The following is a 17,150-nucleotide window of genomic DNA, read 5'->3' as shown; positions in this document are numbered from 1 at the left end:
TTAAGGCTGGGAGGTGGTTGGAGATGGAGGCCTGTTCCTGCCCATCCCTGTGGTTTCAGGCTTATCTTTGCTTCTCCGCCTCATGTGCATTTTCTCTTCCCGCCTGCACGCCCTGTGCTTCAGGCTCGGCAGCTCTCAGAGATGGTGGGGCTGCTCCCCCAGTGGAGAAGGGTTGACTCCCTGTGATAGATAAATCCTCTATTATAAATATCTCCTGGTGGCCCTGCCTCTCTGGTTGAACCGTGACAAATATAGGTGGTGACCTCAATGACTTACATATTAAAATAACTTATGAATTTCTGGGTGGAACTTCTGATTTCAGCCCTTTATCAAAAGGGCTGGGAAGTCATCCTTTCATAATTACTACAAGAAAAAATTTAAACAAACTGAAAATGAATAACTTTAAGGTGAATATGTTTTTCTGGTGTTCCAGGAGTAAGAAACGATGAACTCCTAACAGCACGGGTGGCTTCTTGGCATAACTCTATTTGCCCTTGGCTGTGGCACACAGGGAAGGCTCAGCAGACGCAAGAGGATCCATTGACTCAGTTTGGGAGGACCTGACTCGTGGTGGGACTCAGACAACGTGGGAGGAAGGGGTTGGGCAGCTGGCACCCCCACCAACCGCTTGATTTCATGTATCTCCCAGTGCTGGCCTTGCTTCTGTGGCTCCCAGAGTGGGTCTGAAAAGGGGGGCCTGCACTGATGGGGAACCACACACTTGTTTTGGGCTGTCAAGGCCTTGGCATCATAGGCACCCTTCCTCCCCAAGGGTCCCCCATCCTACAGCTCAGACGCAGATCCTGTGTGGCTTAGGTCCCTGGCTGCCAGCCTGATGTTCCTACAGTGCCTGCGGGTTCTGAAAGCCACAGTGTGAGAATGTGGCTCGAAGGCCTGGGGTGATCTTGGAAGCCCACGTCCAGGGCTCTCTTTGGATGGCCAAGGAGAGAAACGGCCAGAGTCTGACTTCTCTGCACACTCATGCACCACATTCTGACCCAAGCTCGAGCCTGCTGTCCCGTCACCACCTCCCAGCAGGATCTCCATCTGACCAGGTGAGCCTGCTCTGTCCTGGAACATGCTGCTCAGCGCCCAGTCCCCAGCTGCTGCGATGCCACTGCCCTGCCAGAGGCCACTCTGCCCTCTGCTTGCTTAGGGTTGGCTTCAACCCCCATCTGGTTTGCTCTCTTCATCTTTGCTCCCCCAGCCCAGATGGGCTGTCCTGTGGTCCTCTCTCCCATTCTCCGTTTCTTCACGCGACTCTGAGGGTGCGCATGTGCCTGTGTCCCTTTCCTTTTACCACCAGAGTTCTAGAAGGAGAAGTTTCACTAGTAATGACTATAGGCTTTTGATAGCACAAAAGCCTATTGCAAACACAGAAGAGGCACTGGGTGCTAAGGGCTTGACATGGATCATCCTTGTCTATTCCTGGTGCAGCCCCCATTCTACAGATGGGGAGACAGGTTCCGAGGGATTGAGTCACTTGTTCAAAGTGACCCAGTTTGGGAGAAACAGAGTGAGCATTAAAATGGACCTTTGGCTGCCATTGAGCTCAAGCCCTTCACCTTGGCTGTCTAGTCAGACATAGCAGGTACCGGTGACTGTCTGCCGTCCTAGCCAGGCTTTTTGGAATGGCACATGTTGGGAAACTGAGGCTCCTGAAGGCTGCTAAAGGGACGGTCTCTCTGTTCTGTCCCACAGTCATTTCCCCACACCTGGGGTGGGGGGGTGGGAGGCTACTACCCTTTTTGGTTGTTTTCTTGTGGAAAGTGACTCTCAGAGGTCTTATCAGTTCCTGTAGGGCTTAGGGACAGTACTCCCCACCCCCATCCTGCCTCCCGCACCCCCTCCCCTGGCAGGCCATAGGACCAAGCACCATTGAAATTTCAGTCCCAAACCTCAGCCAGGCCCTGAACATATGTTTCACCCTGAAAGGAACAATGGGGCCTCCAGGCCTAATTAAGACCCCACAAAAAGCCCTCCACTGGGCTGGCTTTTGGTTCCTTTTTTTACTCACCCCACCCCCACACTTCTGTTTCTGCTACTCCCTCTGTGGAAGGGATGAAAGGCATCCAAGACTCTCCTTGCTCCCCCTTTCTCATCCTCTGACCTCCCTCCACTCTTCTGAGCCCCGGAGTAGAAGAGGCTGACGGGGTTCTGGTGCCAGACTGCCCGAAGCCCCCATGGCCAGCTACAGAGAGGCCTCCCTGACTTTCCGGCCCTGCACTGCGCTCCTCCCTGAGCTAAGACACCGGGGATAGCTGGAGGGGTCAGTCGGGCCCAGGGTCGCAATCTGAATGGAATAGAGTCTTAGTGGGAGGTGACCAGAGACTCTGAGGTGGGGCCCAATTCTGAGGACGTCATGGCTGCACCCTTGGGTCCAAGTCTGCTGGCTTGTGAAGACTTTGAAGGGCCCAACATAGCACAGGTACTCGACGTACTTTTATGTTGAGTGAATATATGAATTCCTACTCATTTAACAAAGCTCATGTACCATTACTGTATACCTAAGAGTTACTAATCTTCCCATTAAGTAGTGTAATCATCCTTATTTTTATGGATTAGACAACAGAGGCATAGAGAGGTTAAGCAAATTGCACTAGGTGGTACAGCAAGAAGGTAGCTAAGCTAGAGAAGTAAATGCAAATCAACTGACCTCAGAGTCCACTTAATCCCTTCCTAGGATGCCTCTAGACCCATCTGGTCACCATCTAGAAAAACTGATCCCTTCATTAGTTCTGCCCCTCCCTCTTCCCTGCGCAGTTTTACAAAATTATTAGGAAGCGGAAAATCCATAAATCCACCAGCCAGGTCAAGAAATTGAATGTTGTCAGTCCCAGCTATGAGGATAGCCACCCTGCTCATTTTGTGCATGCCCCAGACCAAGCACAGCTCCTCCCTTCCCCCAGAGCTAACCACTGAACCTATTGCATTCATTTCTTTGCCTTTCTTTATCCTTTTACCACCCAAGTGTGCATCCCTGAGCAAGATAATTCAATTTTACCTTTTTCTAAATGAAATTTTGCAATGAGATTTATTTTGCTTTGGTTTCTTTTGTTCAATGTGCTATTTTAAAGATTCCACTATGGTTATTGCATGTAGTTAGAGTTCATGTTCTTTGTTACCAAAAAGTATTCCATTGTATGACTCTACTACAACTTAATTATTTATTTTAGTTTGTTAGGCATTTGAATTGTTTTCCAATTTTGGTTTTGAAAAGCAGTTGTACGTATGACCCGGCACACTTTTATGTCCTGTGTCATAAGGAAAGCAAGTATTCACCTTTCCTAGGCAATTCCAAGGGGTTTTCCAAAGTGACTGTACTTATTTACACACTCACCAGTTGTGTATGGGAACTTCCATGGCCACACACCATCACCAATACTTGATGTTGTCAGACTTTTTAATGATAGTCTATCTGGTAAAAGTGGCATTGTTTTTTTTTTTTTTTTTTTTAAAGATTTATTTATTTATTTATTTATACAAGCACTGGGTACAGTCAGAAGTGCGGGAGGGTGAGAGAATTCACCAGAGCCAGAGCGGGGAGCAGAGCAGGCAGAAGGACAGAAATACACTGCTGAGGGGAGCAGCGGGCGGCAGGAGAGGTCTGCAGGCCATGTGGGACCCTCACCTGGTGGCTGGGGATGGAACCAGCGCTGCTGAGGCTGCGTGTAGCTTCACAAAAGTGGCATTGTTTTACAATGGTTTTAATTTGCATTTCCTTGACTGCTAATGATGATGAGCACTTTGTCAAAAGTTTATTGGCCATTTGAGTTTCTCCTTTTGCAACGTGCCTGAGCAAATATTTTGCACACATTTTTATTGATTGTCTGCTTCTTACCCATTTGGAAAGACTCTTTACATATTCTGGATGTGAGTCCTTTGTTGGCTGTATGTGTTGCAAAAATCCTTTCTTGCATATTGTGCTTGTATTTTTATTTTTCTAAAAAATAGTGCTTGTACACATGACATGTGTACATGTGTGCATTCCTTGATCAATAGAATTTTAGTGGAAGTTTGCTGTAGTAAAATTTTTCAATTGTTTATGTTTGGCATTTTGTTAAGAAAAATACATATATATCCTATGTTCCCTATTGTTTTGTATAGTACACCTAGAATTTATTTTTAGCTTATATATGTGAGAAATGTGAGGTTTTTTCTGACATGGACACTCAGTTGTCATAGTACCATATATTAAAAATGTTTTCCTTCCCCTACTATACTGTAGTTCCACTTTACCCAAAATTACAATCTGTAGATTTGTCTACTCATTGCTATCCCTCTCCCTAAATCACAATGTCTTTTTTTAAAAGATTTATTTATTTATGCATCCAAGAACTGGGGTACTGCCCAGAGGTGTCGGGGGTGAGAGGATTCACCAGAGACAGAGTTGGGAACAGAACATGCAGATTGACTGAAATACACTGCTGAGGGGAGCAGCGGGCGAGTCAGGAGAGGTCTGCTGCACCATGTGGGTAGCTCCCTGGCCAGCTGGGGGATCGAACTCATGCTGCAGTGGCTGTGGATAGATAGCTTCATAGATTGAGTCTTAACCTCTTGCACCACCAGGAAGGCCCAAATGACAATGTCGTAATTACCATAACTTTAAAATTGATCTTGAATGTCTGCTTCTGGGAATATGGAGTAATTATACTTTTCTTTGTTCTTCCTGTTACATACAACTAAAGCCCCTATATATTATGTATAAAATAAATATAAGAAGACTTGGAAAGCTAGAGAAAAGAAGGCAAGCTGGTTGGGAACTTTGGGATCTGAGGAATAACACAAGGTGGAATGAGCTCCTAGCTTCTGTCTTGTCTCCTGTATCTCAGTTAGGTGCCAACGAAACTGGTATCCTGGAAAATACGAAGTATATAGAAAATGCCAGTCCCAAAGAAGCCTGCTACCTCTAGCCAAAGTACTGGGAAAGGCTCCTAGCAAGACAAAACATTTAGACAACAACTGCACTACTCTAGACAAACATCACAAGAAAAACTGGGGTCCCATCCACACCTGCGAGAGCCAAGCAGGGAGCCTGCAGTCTTATCCTCATGAGATCGTAAAAAGACATCTCGGCACCTCTATCAGAGTAGCGCCAGAGAAAGTCACATAGTCAGGTCATTGATCCCCACTAGCTGGTGAGGATTCCCCTCTTCCCCATCGTGCCAGTAGGGGGAGTGTTAGGGTTAGGGTTAGTAGACCATTTAGCGAACATGCCAGTAGACCCTTGGGTGTCAATGGAAGCTGAGTGAGGAACTTGGTTTCTATCTTCCACTTATCATTCCCTCCCCTGCTGAAGAAGTGTCAGAAAAAGTCAACTAAAACAAAAGATTTAAATAAAAGTCTCATATGGCTCATAACATATTATAAAAATATTGAAACAAAAGCATAATACCTTCTGATGAGATTCTAAATGTATATATATATATATAGAATCACATTATATATAAATATGTACTATATAGAGTTATTTATAAATATGTAATTGAGAGAATTACATTATCATTAGGAGAGTAGGGGGACATAGAGAGAAGTATATTCTTACACTAGTAAACCAGCAAAGCAATGTTACTAGTTTATACATATATCTATACATAAACATCAGGAGCCACCAATAAATAGGCTATGTAAAGAGATATATTTAAAAAAAAACTATAGATAAATAAAAATGGCATTCTAAAAAATGTTCAATGGCAAAAAAAAAAAAAACAAAAAAACAGAAAAATGAAAGATAGAACAAACAGAAAATTAAATAAATTGGTAGATCTAAGCCCTAACATATCAAAAATCACATTAAATGTAAATGATTTAAATATAGCAAATAAAAGGCACATTGGCAGAGTGGAGTAAAAAATATGCTGTCATCCTGCAGGGGAGGAGGAGGGAGAGGGATCAGAGAGGGAGGGAGGAGCACAGGGGCCTGTGGTGATGGTGCACGGGTGCATTGGGGAAGGAAATTCTATGGGGACTCAATCTGAGGGGTTTGGGGGAAGCAAATATTGTTTAAAAATAAAAAAATAAAAAAAGGCATAGAACTATATACAAACATGGTACCAATGTCAGATACCTGTTTTGCTATCATACTATAATTATGTAACATGCAATCATTGAGTGAGGACATTTCTGTACCATTTCTAATTCCTTATGAATTTAATTAGTTCAAAATAAATATACATTTAAAAGTTTAAAAACCAAAAAAAAAAAATGCTGTCAGTAAGAAACGCACTTCAAATACAACAACATAGGCAAGTTAAAGTAAAGTTATGAAAAAAGATATACCATGCAAAACAAAGCAGGATGAAGTGACTTCAGAACAAGGGAAATTACCAGAGACAGAGACTGAGAGAGACATTACATCCATTTAAATAGTGATCCACCAAGAAAATATAATAAACTTTAGTGTGCATGCACAAATGATGGTGTTGTATATCCAAATTGATAGACAGATTAAATACAATTCCTATATTTTTAAATATAGATTTTTTTAATAATCTTAATTTTATATAAAAAGCAAAGGAATTAAAAAACAAAAATGATTTTTGAAAAAGAATAAAAAGGGAGAAATAATTCTATCCATTTCAAGAATTATTATTTAGCTACAGTAATCAGGACTGTGTGATAGTGGGCAGAGTGTAGACACTGAGATCAAGGAAAAGAGACACACAAATCAGAGGAAAATAGCAGTGACGCTGATACATCCGCATGTTTGAATTACTGGATTCTCCTTGTTACAGCAACTTATCTTGTACTCAATAGGCTAGGATCAGGGTTTTGTCTTTTTTTTTTTTTTTAATTTATTTATACAAGCACTGGGTATAGTCAGAAGTATGGGAGGGTGAGAGAATTCACCAGAGCCAGACCGGGGAACAGAGCAGGCAGACAGACGAAGTACACTGCTGAGGGGAGCAGCGAGCGGCAGAAGAGGTCTGTGGCCATGTGGGACCCTCTCCTGGTGGCTGAGGATCAAGATCAAACCGGTGCTGCAGAGGCTGTGGGCAGCTTCGCAGCCCAGCGCTCAACTGCTGCGCCACCAGGGGAGGCCCATGTCTTAGGGGCCTTATGTAGAACCAAAATGTTGTAGGGCCATTCCAGCCTTCTGATCAAAATGTTTTCTGAGACCTCCATCAACCCTCACTGTCCTCTCTTGCCTGTCTTGCCTGGATGGAGAGCACCGGGCCCCGCCACATCCAGCAACATTCCCATTATGACCTTGTTACTTCTGGGGCACAGGAATCCTTCCATCATGCCCAAGCCACATGCATCTGGCGAGCTCATTGAGGCCACATAAGGAAGGCCCCATCTGTCTGGACTCACTCTCCAGCCACTCCTTCACCTGGGTCTCATGCCCACCTTTGAGTTTTGGTGCATGACATCTGTATTCCCATCACCCCCTCTTTTTCTAGTGTTTCAGGAAAGAGGCACTGGGCACATTCTCCTCAATGGACGAAGATTTACAGAGGCACCAACGTTCTGCTTTACTCCCATGGCACTCTCTGAGTAGTGAACAGAGGCACTTACCTGTCTGTGTGGGGGAAAGCGAGGAGGAAATGCCTGAATGAAAACAAGTAGATAGATAGGTTAACTTGTTTAAAATTGCATCACCATTGTCATTATCACTGTTTCAAGCTGTAGTCTCTTTTCAAAGCAAAGATAGTTGTTTTCACCTCCAGAGGCAGGCAGACCCCTCAGGCTTCCACGGGCTCTAAATTGATTGCGCAGGTAGGTTTGGAAACCACTGCCTTCCTTGAACAGAGCCCCTTAAGTGAGCTCACAACCCAGGACCCTAGGGATGTCACCTCCTTTTTCAGTTGGTTAACAAGTAGAAACTGCAATACAGAAAAACCAAATTTTTATGGGCACCTGTTTGGGGTAAGACATTACTGGGGAGGGGGGAGGGCACAGTTTTGTGCTAAGGACACTGAGTGGAAGGACCACAGAATAGAGGCAGCAGAGAGGATACAGGTCTGGGGGATGCCTAGGGGAGTTTGTGTGACCGGGAAGGGCAGAGTGAGGAGCTGAGGACATTGGTGTTCATTTGCATCCTGGCTCTGCCACTGACCTTGAGCTGGCCATCTAGAGTTTTTCTGAATCTCAGTTTTCTTCACCAACGCAAGGGGGAATAATAACACCCACCCTTCCTATTTCATCATCCAAAAAGAATGATGTGATCTTTGGAAACACTTTGAAAGTGGTACACACAGGGTCACACGTAGGAGTTATTATGTGGAGCACTCAGAATCAAGTTTGTACCCTTAGTATAAAATTTTGGGGATAGAAAAATGTAAATTTAGGGGGCCCTCTGGACAATAGGCCCAAATAAAGCAAGTCTTTGGGTGATGTATTTGGCGAGAGTGAAGAGACCAGGCAGCAGAGCTGAGGGAAGGAGATTGTAGGAGTATTTTTGTGTGTGTGTGTGTGGGGGGGGGAGGGTAGAGGTTGGGGAGGCAGATTTTGAGGGTTGTCAGAGCCTACCAATAAGTGGGGTTTTGTTGGCGCAGACAATAGGCAACTATTGCTGTTTCCTGAGCAGGGGAGACGCCTGAAGAAAGTGGAGGGGCAGGAAAAGCGATTCACAGCCTCAGAGACAGTTTTTTTTTTTTTTAATAAACATATTCTTTTAAAAAAAAAAAAGATTTATTTATTTATTTATTTATACAAGAACCGGGGTACAGGCCAGATGCGTGGGAGGGTGAGAACATTCATCAGAGACAGCCGGGAACAGAACAGGCAGACTGACTGAAATACACTGTTAAGAGGAGCAGCGGGTGCTACAGGAGAGGTCTGCTATATCATATGAGACCCTCGCAGGCTGGCCAGGATCGAACCCATGCTGCAGAGGCTGCGGACAGCTTCACAGGGCAGTGCTCAACCGCCTGCGCCACCAGGGGAGGCCCCTCAGAGACAGTTTACATTGGTAATGATGAAGCATTTCCAGGTCCTATTAAACACTGCTACCTCCCATGTACTTGACGTTCTCTGAAGGGACTTACTTCCTCTGGGCTCTTATGGTTGTCTGACTGGACTGTATCTCTTTGTCAGCAGTTGTGCCAGCTTGAACCTTCCCAGGAACATCCCTTATTTCCTCCCTAGCTCCCCCAATTCACAGAAGTCTTTTCCTCTGTGTTGTGAGTTCATTTAAGAGTCTCTGTTCAAGGAGGCAGTGGTCCCCAGACCTTCATGTGTAGTCAGTTTCAAGCCCACAGATGCCTATGACAATCAGGCCTCCTGCCTGGGGATGAGCTTAACGCCACATGCCCTATGAATATTTGCGACATATCAGAGTGCAGAAGGAAGCACTCAAATTTCAGTTTCTATTTATTTGAAATCCCAGTTTTTTCTCTTTTTTTAAAAAAAAACATTTATTTTATGCATATAAGAGCTGGGGTACAGGCCAGAGGTGCAGGGGGTGAGAGGATTCACCAGAGACAGAGCGGGAAACAGAGCAGGCAAACAGGCAGATTGACTGAAATACACTGCTGAGGGGAGCAGCAGGCGAGACAGGAGAGGTCTGTTTTGCCATGTGGGTCACCTCTCTGGCTGGGGATCGAAGTCATGCTGCAGTGGCTGTTGATAGCTTCATAGTGCTGAGACTTAACCCCTTGCATCAACAGGGAGGGACCTGAAATCCCTTTTTTTTTTTTTTAAAGATTTATTTATTTTTATACAAGAGCTGGGGTACAGGCCAGATGTGCGGGAGGGTGAGAGAATTCACCAGAGACAGAGCGGGGAACAGAACGGGCAGGCTGATAAAATACACTGCTGAGGGGAGCAGCGGGTGAGACAAGAGAAATCTGCCTTGCCATGTGGGATTCTTGCTGGCTAGCCGGGATTGAACCCATGCTGCAGAGGCTGCAGACAGCTTCACAGCGTGGCGCTCAACCACCTGCACCACCAGGGAGGTCCCTCCCCCCCTTTCTTTTCTAATGTGTGTGCTCTACAGCTGATTCCACGGAACAGTGGTGATGTCAATTTGGGCAGCAGTTCATAGCATGGACTGTGGCCAAGCTCTCATCTAAGCATTGTGCACAAGACACTGAGTGCTTCATAAAACCCTAATGAGGTGGGTACTCTTGTTATTCCCATTTTACAGAAGCCAGAGAGTTTGAAGAATCAGCTCACCATCATACCACCGGAAAGCAGCCAGTCAACATTCAATCCCAGGCTCACTCTCACAACCACAAAGCCAGCCTATTCTCACAGGACACATGTATAATTTATAAACATATAAGCAGTATACACTAAGAAACTACAGATATCATGGGCACCTGCTCAATATTTTTTACTGATATGGTTTCATAATCAAATAATTAAACCATAGTGGCAGGCGGTATTGAGACAAGATCTACATCTTATTCTTGTTTCTGTTCCCCTCATCCAGAGGCTAGCAGGCATCTGGGTCCTAATATAGCTGCCAACTTCCAGAAACATCTATTTTTTTAAAATAATTATTTATTTATACATACAAGAAGTGGAGTACAGGTTAGAGGTGCAGGGGGTGAGTGGATTCACCAGAGACAGAGTGGGGAGCAGAACAGGCGGATCTACTGAAACATACTGCTGAGGGGAGCAGTGGGAGAGTCAGGAGACAGCTGCTGCACCATGTGGGTAGCTCCCTGGCGGGGGATAGAACTTGTGCTGCAGAGGCTGTGGACAGCTTCATAGTGCTGTGCTTAACTCTTTGTGCCACCAGATAGGCCCCCAGAAACATCTATTGGCAGATAATCATAATTAACATTTATCAGTACTTGTCATGGGGCCTCCCTGGTGGCTTAGGGGTTAAGTCTCAGTGCTATCACCGCTATAGCCTGAGTTTGATCCCTGGACAGGGAGCTAATCCACATATGGCACAGCAGGCCTCTCCTGTTGCACCTGCTGCTCCCCTTAACAGTATATTTCAGTCAATCCGCCTGTTCTGTTCCCCACTCTGTCTCTGGTGAATCCTCTCACTCCTGCACCTCTGACCTACAACCCTGTTCTTCTACACACACACACACACACACACACACACATACACACACACACACACACACACACACACAGTTCCTGTGCCAGGAACTCCCAGGCGTACTCCTCTCAACTATCCTGCGCTAGGATCATCCCCAGTTGCCAGATGAGGAGCCTGAGCAGCTTGCTAACTGGGAAGAGTCTGGAACCTGAACACAAATTGTACAATTCCAGAGCTCCTTCTCTCGCAACGGCGAATAGGCCCCCAGAAAACAGTTTATGTCAGTGTCTGTGTATTAAAAAACATCAGGAAAGAGAGAGGCAGGGGTAATTGTTCACTCCTTTTTGCCAGTTGATTCCTTTGCCAGGAATGCGCTTCCTTATTTGCCCCACAGGCAAACTCCTACCTAACCTTTCGACCAGGGTCCAGAGGTGCCTCCTCCAGGAAGTCCACCTTCCCTCGCGCCGCACCGCAGTTGGTCGCCTCTGCCTGTGCTTCGCGCCTAGCCCTGCACTGGGAGCCCCAGGAGCGCAGCTGGTCGGCCTCAAGGGGTATCCGAGGAAGGGGTCAGCTAGGTCAACTGCTGCGGGTAGGCTGAGCGGTGCCCATCCTTCCCTCCCAGGCTGGAGACTGCGCTGTTCCCTGGGATTTCCTTCTCGTGGGCCACACTTGCCTTTCCTCCTCCTCTTTTTCTTCCTCTTCCTTCCCGTCCTTCTTCCCGCACACCAGTCTCTCCACACCAGTCTCTCCTCGGCGCCCCCTCTGCGTTTCTCCAAGCCCGGCGCCGCCCCGGCCGGGCAGCTGCAGTTCCCCCGCTGGCCTCCAGAGGGAGCTGCCGCGCCGCCCGCTGGTCCGGGCCCTGCGGCGCGCGCTTCCTGTCAGGTCAGGTGGGAGGAAGCGGCCTGCAAGCCGCCGGCGGTGGACGTCGCCGAGGCCCGCGAGCCGCGCCTGCAGGTGGGTGTCCGGGGCCCGAGTGCGAGGGGACTGAGGCGCACCCCCCCTCCCCCGAGCCAGGGTTCGGAGCTGGGCTGGGGATCTGGGCCGCGCCCCCTCCGCGGAGCCCCCCGGCCCTGCTGCCCGCTGCAGGCGCCCCCAGGTGGTGTCAGGTGCAGGGAGGGCGCACCCCCGGCCCCCCGGCGGGGCGGGATGACAAAGCACTCGGGAGCTGCGGTGGGCGCCACCCCCAATGGGCCTTCCCCGGGGCCAGGCTTCAAATCGAGGACCCGCCGCCGGCCCCAGGCTCCAGGTTGCCCGCAGGAGAACAGGGCCCGTCCCCCTCTGGTCTGTGTGTGTCCCGAGTGCTTTTGAGAATTTGCATGAAAAATGTGGCTCAGGGAAAAAAGGCCCTTTCACAGACCGGAGAGGCTTGGAAGGGCCTCCCCCTCCCCCAAAGCCCCTCCTCCCCCGACTCCTGGGCTCGCTTGGTCTGCAGGTAAGGCCTTCCCAGAGCAACAGCAGCGTCCCCATCCCATATTTTGGGGAGATTGGACCCTGCCCTGTTAGCAAAGGAGGGACTGGTGTTACCTGACCGCTGAGGCTCAGGTGAGAGGTGTGTCTTCTGTAGGAAAGGTCACATCGCAGACAGCGCCATGGCTGTGCGGCCACCAGTGTGGTGTGCAGCCAGGCAGTGAGCTAGATTAACTCTGAAGTGGGCTGGTATCTCCTGGGGGTTCACCTCCCAGAGAAGGTCCAGTTTCTTGGCATTTACTACCTGAGGGGACAGTTCACTGGACCAATTTTTTAACCCAAGGGAAATTGAGAGACCGGGGATCCTGGTGCCCTGGGTTCCCTAATTATTACCCAGAAAAGGGCCTACAAAGAGGGTTTCTGGCTTCCAGCTCTTTCTGTGCTGCCCATAGATGTGTGGTCCCAGCAAGCTTGTTAAATCTCTCAGATCTCTAGCTGTGCCTGCCTCAGAGAATTGGTGGGAGGCATACGCGGCCCTACCGTAGGGCCTGGGCCACAGCAAAGGTTCTCAAGGAATCCTCTTGATGGTTTTCTCAGCGGGCAGAATTTTGCCTGGCAAATAACTTGCGTTATTTCCCTTCTTTTTGGTCATCGATTCAGCACCTTCTCAGCATGGGCAACCAATGTGAGCACCCAGAATTGTGTTTTTTCCCCCACTAAGGAATTATATATTTATCACTGGTAAATTGTTTCCTTCAGGCTTTTTGAGGTCTGGGGAAAGGGTCAGCCCCGTGGGGACCTGCAGCTCCAGGGAAGATGGTGCGGATCTTGGCCAATGGGGAAATTGTGCAGGATGACGACCCCCGTGTGAGGACCAACACCACTACACGCAGTAACAGCATTCGACAGGTATGCTCCCAGCCCTGTAGAGGGGGAGCAGCTTGCCTCCTGGCCTCGGTACCAGTTACTCCTTAGTGCCCAGAAACTCTCTTGTCAACCTTTTGTAGCCCAAAACCCTCTTTGCAGCAGGCTGCGCTAGAGATAGTAGAGGTAAAGAAAAGCGCAATAGATTTATTGCCCAGCCCCCATCTCCTATGTCTTCCTCCTCCCGGCAGCCTTCCCAGACTTCCAAACCTGAGGGCTATTTCTTCCTTTAACCTGGTTAGCAAACCCCACTAGAGTTTGCTCAGTATTCTTTTAAAAATCTGTTGGATGAGGCAGAATCTGGGGAGTAAGTCCAGATGAGCCATGGCCACAGAGGGAACAAGGAGTATTAACATGCTTGTCCAAAAGCTGTGCCCTCTAGTGCAACCTACCCTTATCCTGTCCTCTTGTCTCTGTCCTGGGCACTTTCTGCCACAGCCTGGGGAACAGGGACTGGCATTTTCTGTGCTCTGAGAGCTTGTGACTCAGTAGTTGGGGTTCCTGGGGGTAGCATCTGGGGATTACTGGGTAAGGAGGATGTGGCCCTGAGTGGCTATAGGGGGAGGGCAGGGCCCATCCCAGAGAATCCCCTCCTGCCTGATGCCGCCACTCCAGTGAAACTTACTCTGGATTCATTTATCTCTTTCTGTCTTCACCTTCCAGAGTTTTCTCAACAGGGGCCAAGGTACTCCCCTGGGAGGCCCCAGCCCCCGCCAGCAGCAGGCGGGTGCCAGGCTGGCTGCAGCACAGTCCCCCTTCAATGACCTGAATCGGCAGCTGGTGAACATGGGTTTCCCCCAGTGGCATCTTGGGAACCATGCTGTGGAGCCAGTGACTTCCATCTTGCTCCTCTTCCTGCTCATGATGCTTGGCGTTCGTGGACTCCTGCTGGTGGGCCTCGTGTACCTGGTGTCCCACCTGAGTCAGCGGTGACCTCGGGGCAGGCGTGGGGGAGAGGGAGGTGCTGGGCCTTGGTGTGAGAGCAGGCACACGGGGACAGGGACAGGGTCTGGTGGTACCTTGAACGTGCTCAGAGAATGTGTTTCCACATTGTGTTAAGCGTGAGGCAGAGGGGTCTTCTAGTCTAGCCTTTCCAAAGTATTGGGTGGATACCCTCTTTCCCTTGTGGTGTTTTTAGGTAGTGTTGGGCCTGCATTAAGCACAAGGTTGGAGCAAGAAAAGGGTTCCCTTTTCAATTCTCTTCCAGTCTTTTTATGCCAAGAAGAAAGTCTCAGCTTGGTGCCAATATGTTCTAATGCCTCTGGAACACGTGCTGATGTCCCGTTCCGGGGAGCAGGCCTTGGGCTTAGGGCATGTGGTAAAGTTTCCAGACTTTTATAGCACCGTTTTGTTTTAATGGTCTATTTTTATTGGCTATCTTTTTATTTATGACAACTGGTACTGGCGTTCTATCTATTGTGGTGGTATTTTCAATAAAGAAATTAAAAACGAATCTGTGTAAGGACATTCGTAAATAATTGTACAGCTGCACATAGAGCTGGAAGACGTGGAGCAGGTGGGCAGAAGGGGCCATTTGACCGTGGAGGGTGGGTTCTAAATTTATCTGAACAGGCTCTGGGAGGTGGTGGGGGGCTTAGGTAAAACCTGGGCTTGGGCCTCTTGTCTGCTGCTTGGATAACTTCTAGGCTCACATGGAGATGCTGAATTTGAAGGGCCGACCTTGTAGGGAGGAGTCCTCTGGCCACAACGACTGACGAGGCTGTGGTAGAACCCGGGATATAGGCCCAAGGTCTCCCTTGTGTGGGCTGTGGCACACCCCCTTTGGAAAGCGGGGGTTGGAGGGCTGGCACTGAATGTTCAGTGCATCTAGGGTGAATGTAACCTGCTTTTGTGAGAGGGCATTTGAGCTTTGACTGCTGAGCCCTGGTGTGCCGGGGTGGGGGTTGCATTGGATTGACTGAGGGTTCTGGGCCCACAGTGGGCAGAGGGTTAAAGGTCAGAGAGTGACTGGTGAGCATGAAGGCTTCCTATTCCCTGAGACCAGATTCCTCACCCTCTTCTTAGGATCTCTTTGAGCTTGATTGTTTGGGGAAACAAACTATTATGGGGTATATGTGGGGGAGGATGGGAGAAAGAGAGTGAGATTGTGTCTCTCCTGAGAGTCTGCGGTGCTGACCCCAACAGAACCCTGCCCCCAGGCCCTGGTGCCACTGCTTTCCTTGAGGGACTTGGTCATAGACATTCCTGTGGGAGCTTTGCGGGACAGGATTCTTTTCACGCAGTTTCTGTCTTTATTTCCTAGCACTGTTGGAACATGTGTTCCCTTTATGAAGGGCATGTAGAGTGGCAGGTGCTGGGCCCATGAGGGTGGGGTTGCACCAGGGAAGGAAGGCCTGGGTCCCAGCAGCTACCCCGGGACCCGGGAGAGGGGAGGTGGTTCCTGAGCTGACTGTTCCCCAAGGCATCTCCTTCCACCTTGGCATGCCTGTCCACCTGCTGGCCCAGCCCTCAACTCCTGCAGCTGCTGCCTGGCCCCCAGGAGCACAGGGTGTTCTTGCATAGCATCCCCCCATCATGTCTCTGGGGCTGGGTGTTCCCTTTTTTTCCTTGCAAAACTGTAGGACTCTCTGGAGCAATCAATCTTAAGTGGGCCTCAATATAGAAATTCTCTTAAGGGATACATTCTCAGCCTCTCCAGCCTGTACCTCGTCTCTGAGAAGGGATGGCAATCCTGGTCACCCCGACTCTTGAGTCATTCGCCTGAGGCACGGTAGGTCAGTGGACAGAGGGCCCAGGAAGGCGGGACCGACCATCCCTGTGCCTTTGCTGATGTTGCACCTTGGACCAGGGCTCTGTGCTGTGGGCTTCAGCCGAGCTGCCACACTCTTCTGTTCTAGGTGTCTAGGCGCCAGGCTGGGCAGCCCTGCATTGTTCAGACTCCCCGGCTGTTACAGAAATGCAAGTGCTTCTCCCTCTCTTGGAAGCAGAGGGCTTACTGCAGGTCTCATCAGGACAGGATGGACAGCAGAGCATGTGGGGTGCTAGGTCCTGTGCTAGCACTGACGTCATTTGTCAACAGAACCCCATAATTTAGGTACTGTCTCTTTCATCTTTATTTCACTGCAGAGGCAGAGGAGCCAGGGATTGTCCTAGGGTCCCCAGGGAGCTGGGGGAAGGGAGGTAGGGTTTAAATACCTGTGACCACACTTCTGTCTTGCCTGTGGTTCTATACACAGAAACTTACAACTGCAGATTCCCAGGCCCCGTCCTGGACTTCTCAGCCATACTGGAGGATGTGGCCGAGGCTGCCTCTTACAGAGCCCTCTGGGCAATGCGGATGGGGGGATGGGCGTGGGGGGAGAGGAGAAGGGAAGTTTAGCCCCAAACAGTGCAGTGGGTACTTGTGGTCCAGAGAGGTGGGGAGTCACCCATGATCACTCAGAGAGGGAGACGAGGGAGGCAGGAGCGGGCGGGCTTTACTGCCTGCAGGACCCATTGTGACGGTCGGCTCTGTGAGGGCAGAGGGCACGGGGTGGGCGTGGGGTCTCTGGCTGCAGCTGTAGGCCTGGGCCGCCTCTGTAGCTTCCCAGCTTTGAACCAGAGTCACTTACTCCCTTCCCTGCTTTCCTGAAAGCCTGACATTTTCATTGCAATCGGGACAAGGGGAGAAACCCAGTCACCTCACAGAGGGTCCCTAAAGGGCTGTGCAGGGGTGTGTGGTGGGAGTGAGGTGCTCTGCTGCAGAACCGGATGGAGAGAGAAACCTCAAGCTCATCCAGCAGAACAGACAGGGGAGAAGCCTAGATCACTCCTGGTGCTGCTGCCCGGGGCCCAAAGGAGCAGCGAGGGGGAGCTGAAGAAGCAGGTCCAGGGAGGGCTTTGGTGGACTACAGAGGATGTGCACCTGTGGGGG

The 17,150-nt window shown here is 49.2% G+C and overlaps 1 protein-coding gene across 2 annotated transcripts; it reads left to right on the top strand.

Moving 5' to 3' along the window:
- The first annotated feature begins 11,838 nt into the window (after positions 1-11,838).
- On the top strand, positions 11,839-14,764 carry FAM241B (family with sequence similarity 241 member B). 2 transcript variants are annotated; one of them, XM_037496106.2, is made up of 4 exons: positions 11,839-11,899; positions 13,112-13,261; positions 13,940-14,167; positions 14,484-14,764. In XM_037496106.2, the coding sequence occupies exons 2-4, from the start codon at positions 13,169-13,171 to the stop codon at positions 14,631-14,633; spliced, it is 471 nt and encodes a 156-aa protein (XP_037352003.1). In that variant the 5' UTR covers positions 11,839-11,899; positions 13,112-13,168; the 3' UTR covers positions 14,634-14,764. The 2 variants fall into 2 exon arrangements, with proteins under 2 accessions (XP_037352003.1, XP_037352005.1); XM_037496108.2 differs by having other exon boundaries at positions 13,940-14,748.
- The last annotated feature ends 2,386 nt before the right edge of the window (positions 14,765-17,150 follow it).

Source organism: Talpa occidentalis, unplaced genomic scaffold (assembly GCF_014898055.3).
Source record: "Talpa occidentalis isolate TD23 unplaced genomic scaffold, MPIMG_talOcc4v2.1 talOcc4.8, whole genome shotgun sequence".
NCBI classification, from domain to species: Eukaryota; Metazoa; Chordata; class Mammalia; order Eulipotyphla; family Talpidae; genus Talpa; species Talpa occidentalis.
Note: the sequence above shows the minus strand (reverse complement) of the source record. Positions and strands in the feature narration are given on the sequence as shown.

Coding starts and splice junctions, on each gene's coding strand:
- FAM241B (XM_037496106.2), top strand. CDS start 13,169: ATGGTGCGGATCTTGGCCAATGGGGAAATTGTGCAGGATGACGACCCC. Junction 13,262..13,939: donor GCAGTAACAGCATTCGACAG/GTATGCTCCCAG, acceptor TTCACCTTCCAG/AGTTTTCTCAACAGGGGCCA. Junction 14,168..14,483: donor GCGTTCGTGGACTCCTGCTG/GTGGGCCTCGTG, acceptor ATTCTCTTCCAG/TCTTTTTATGCCAAGAAGAA.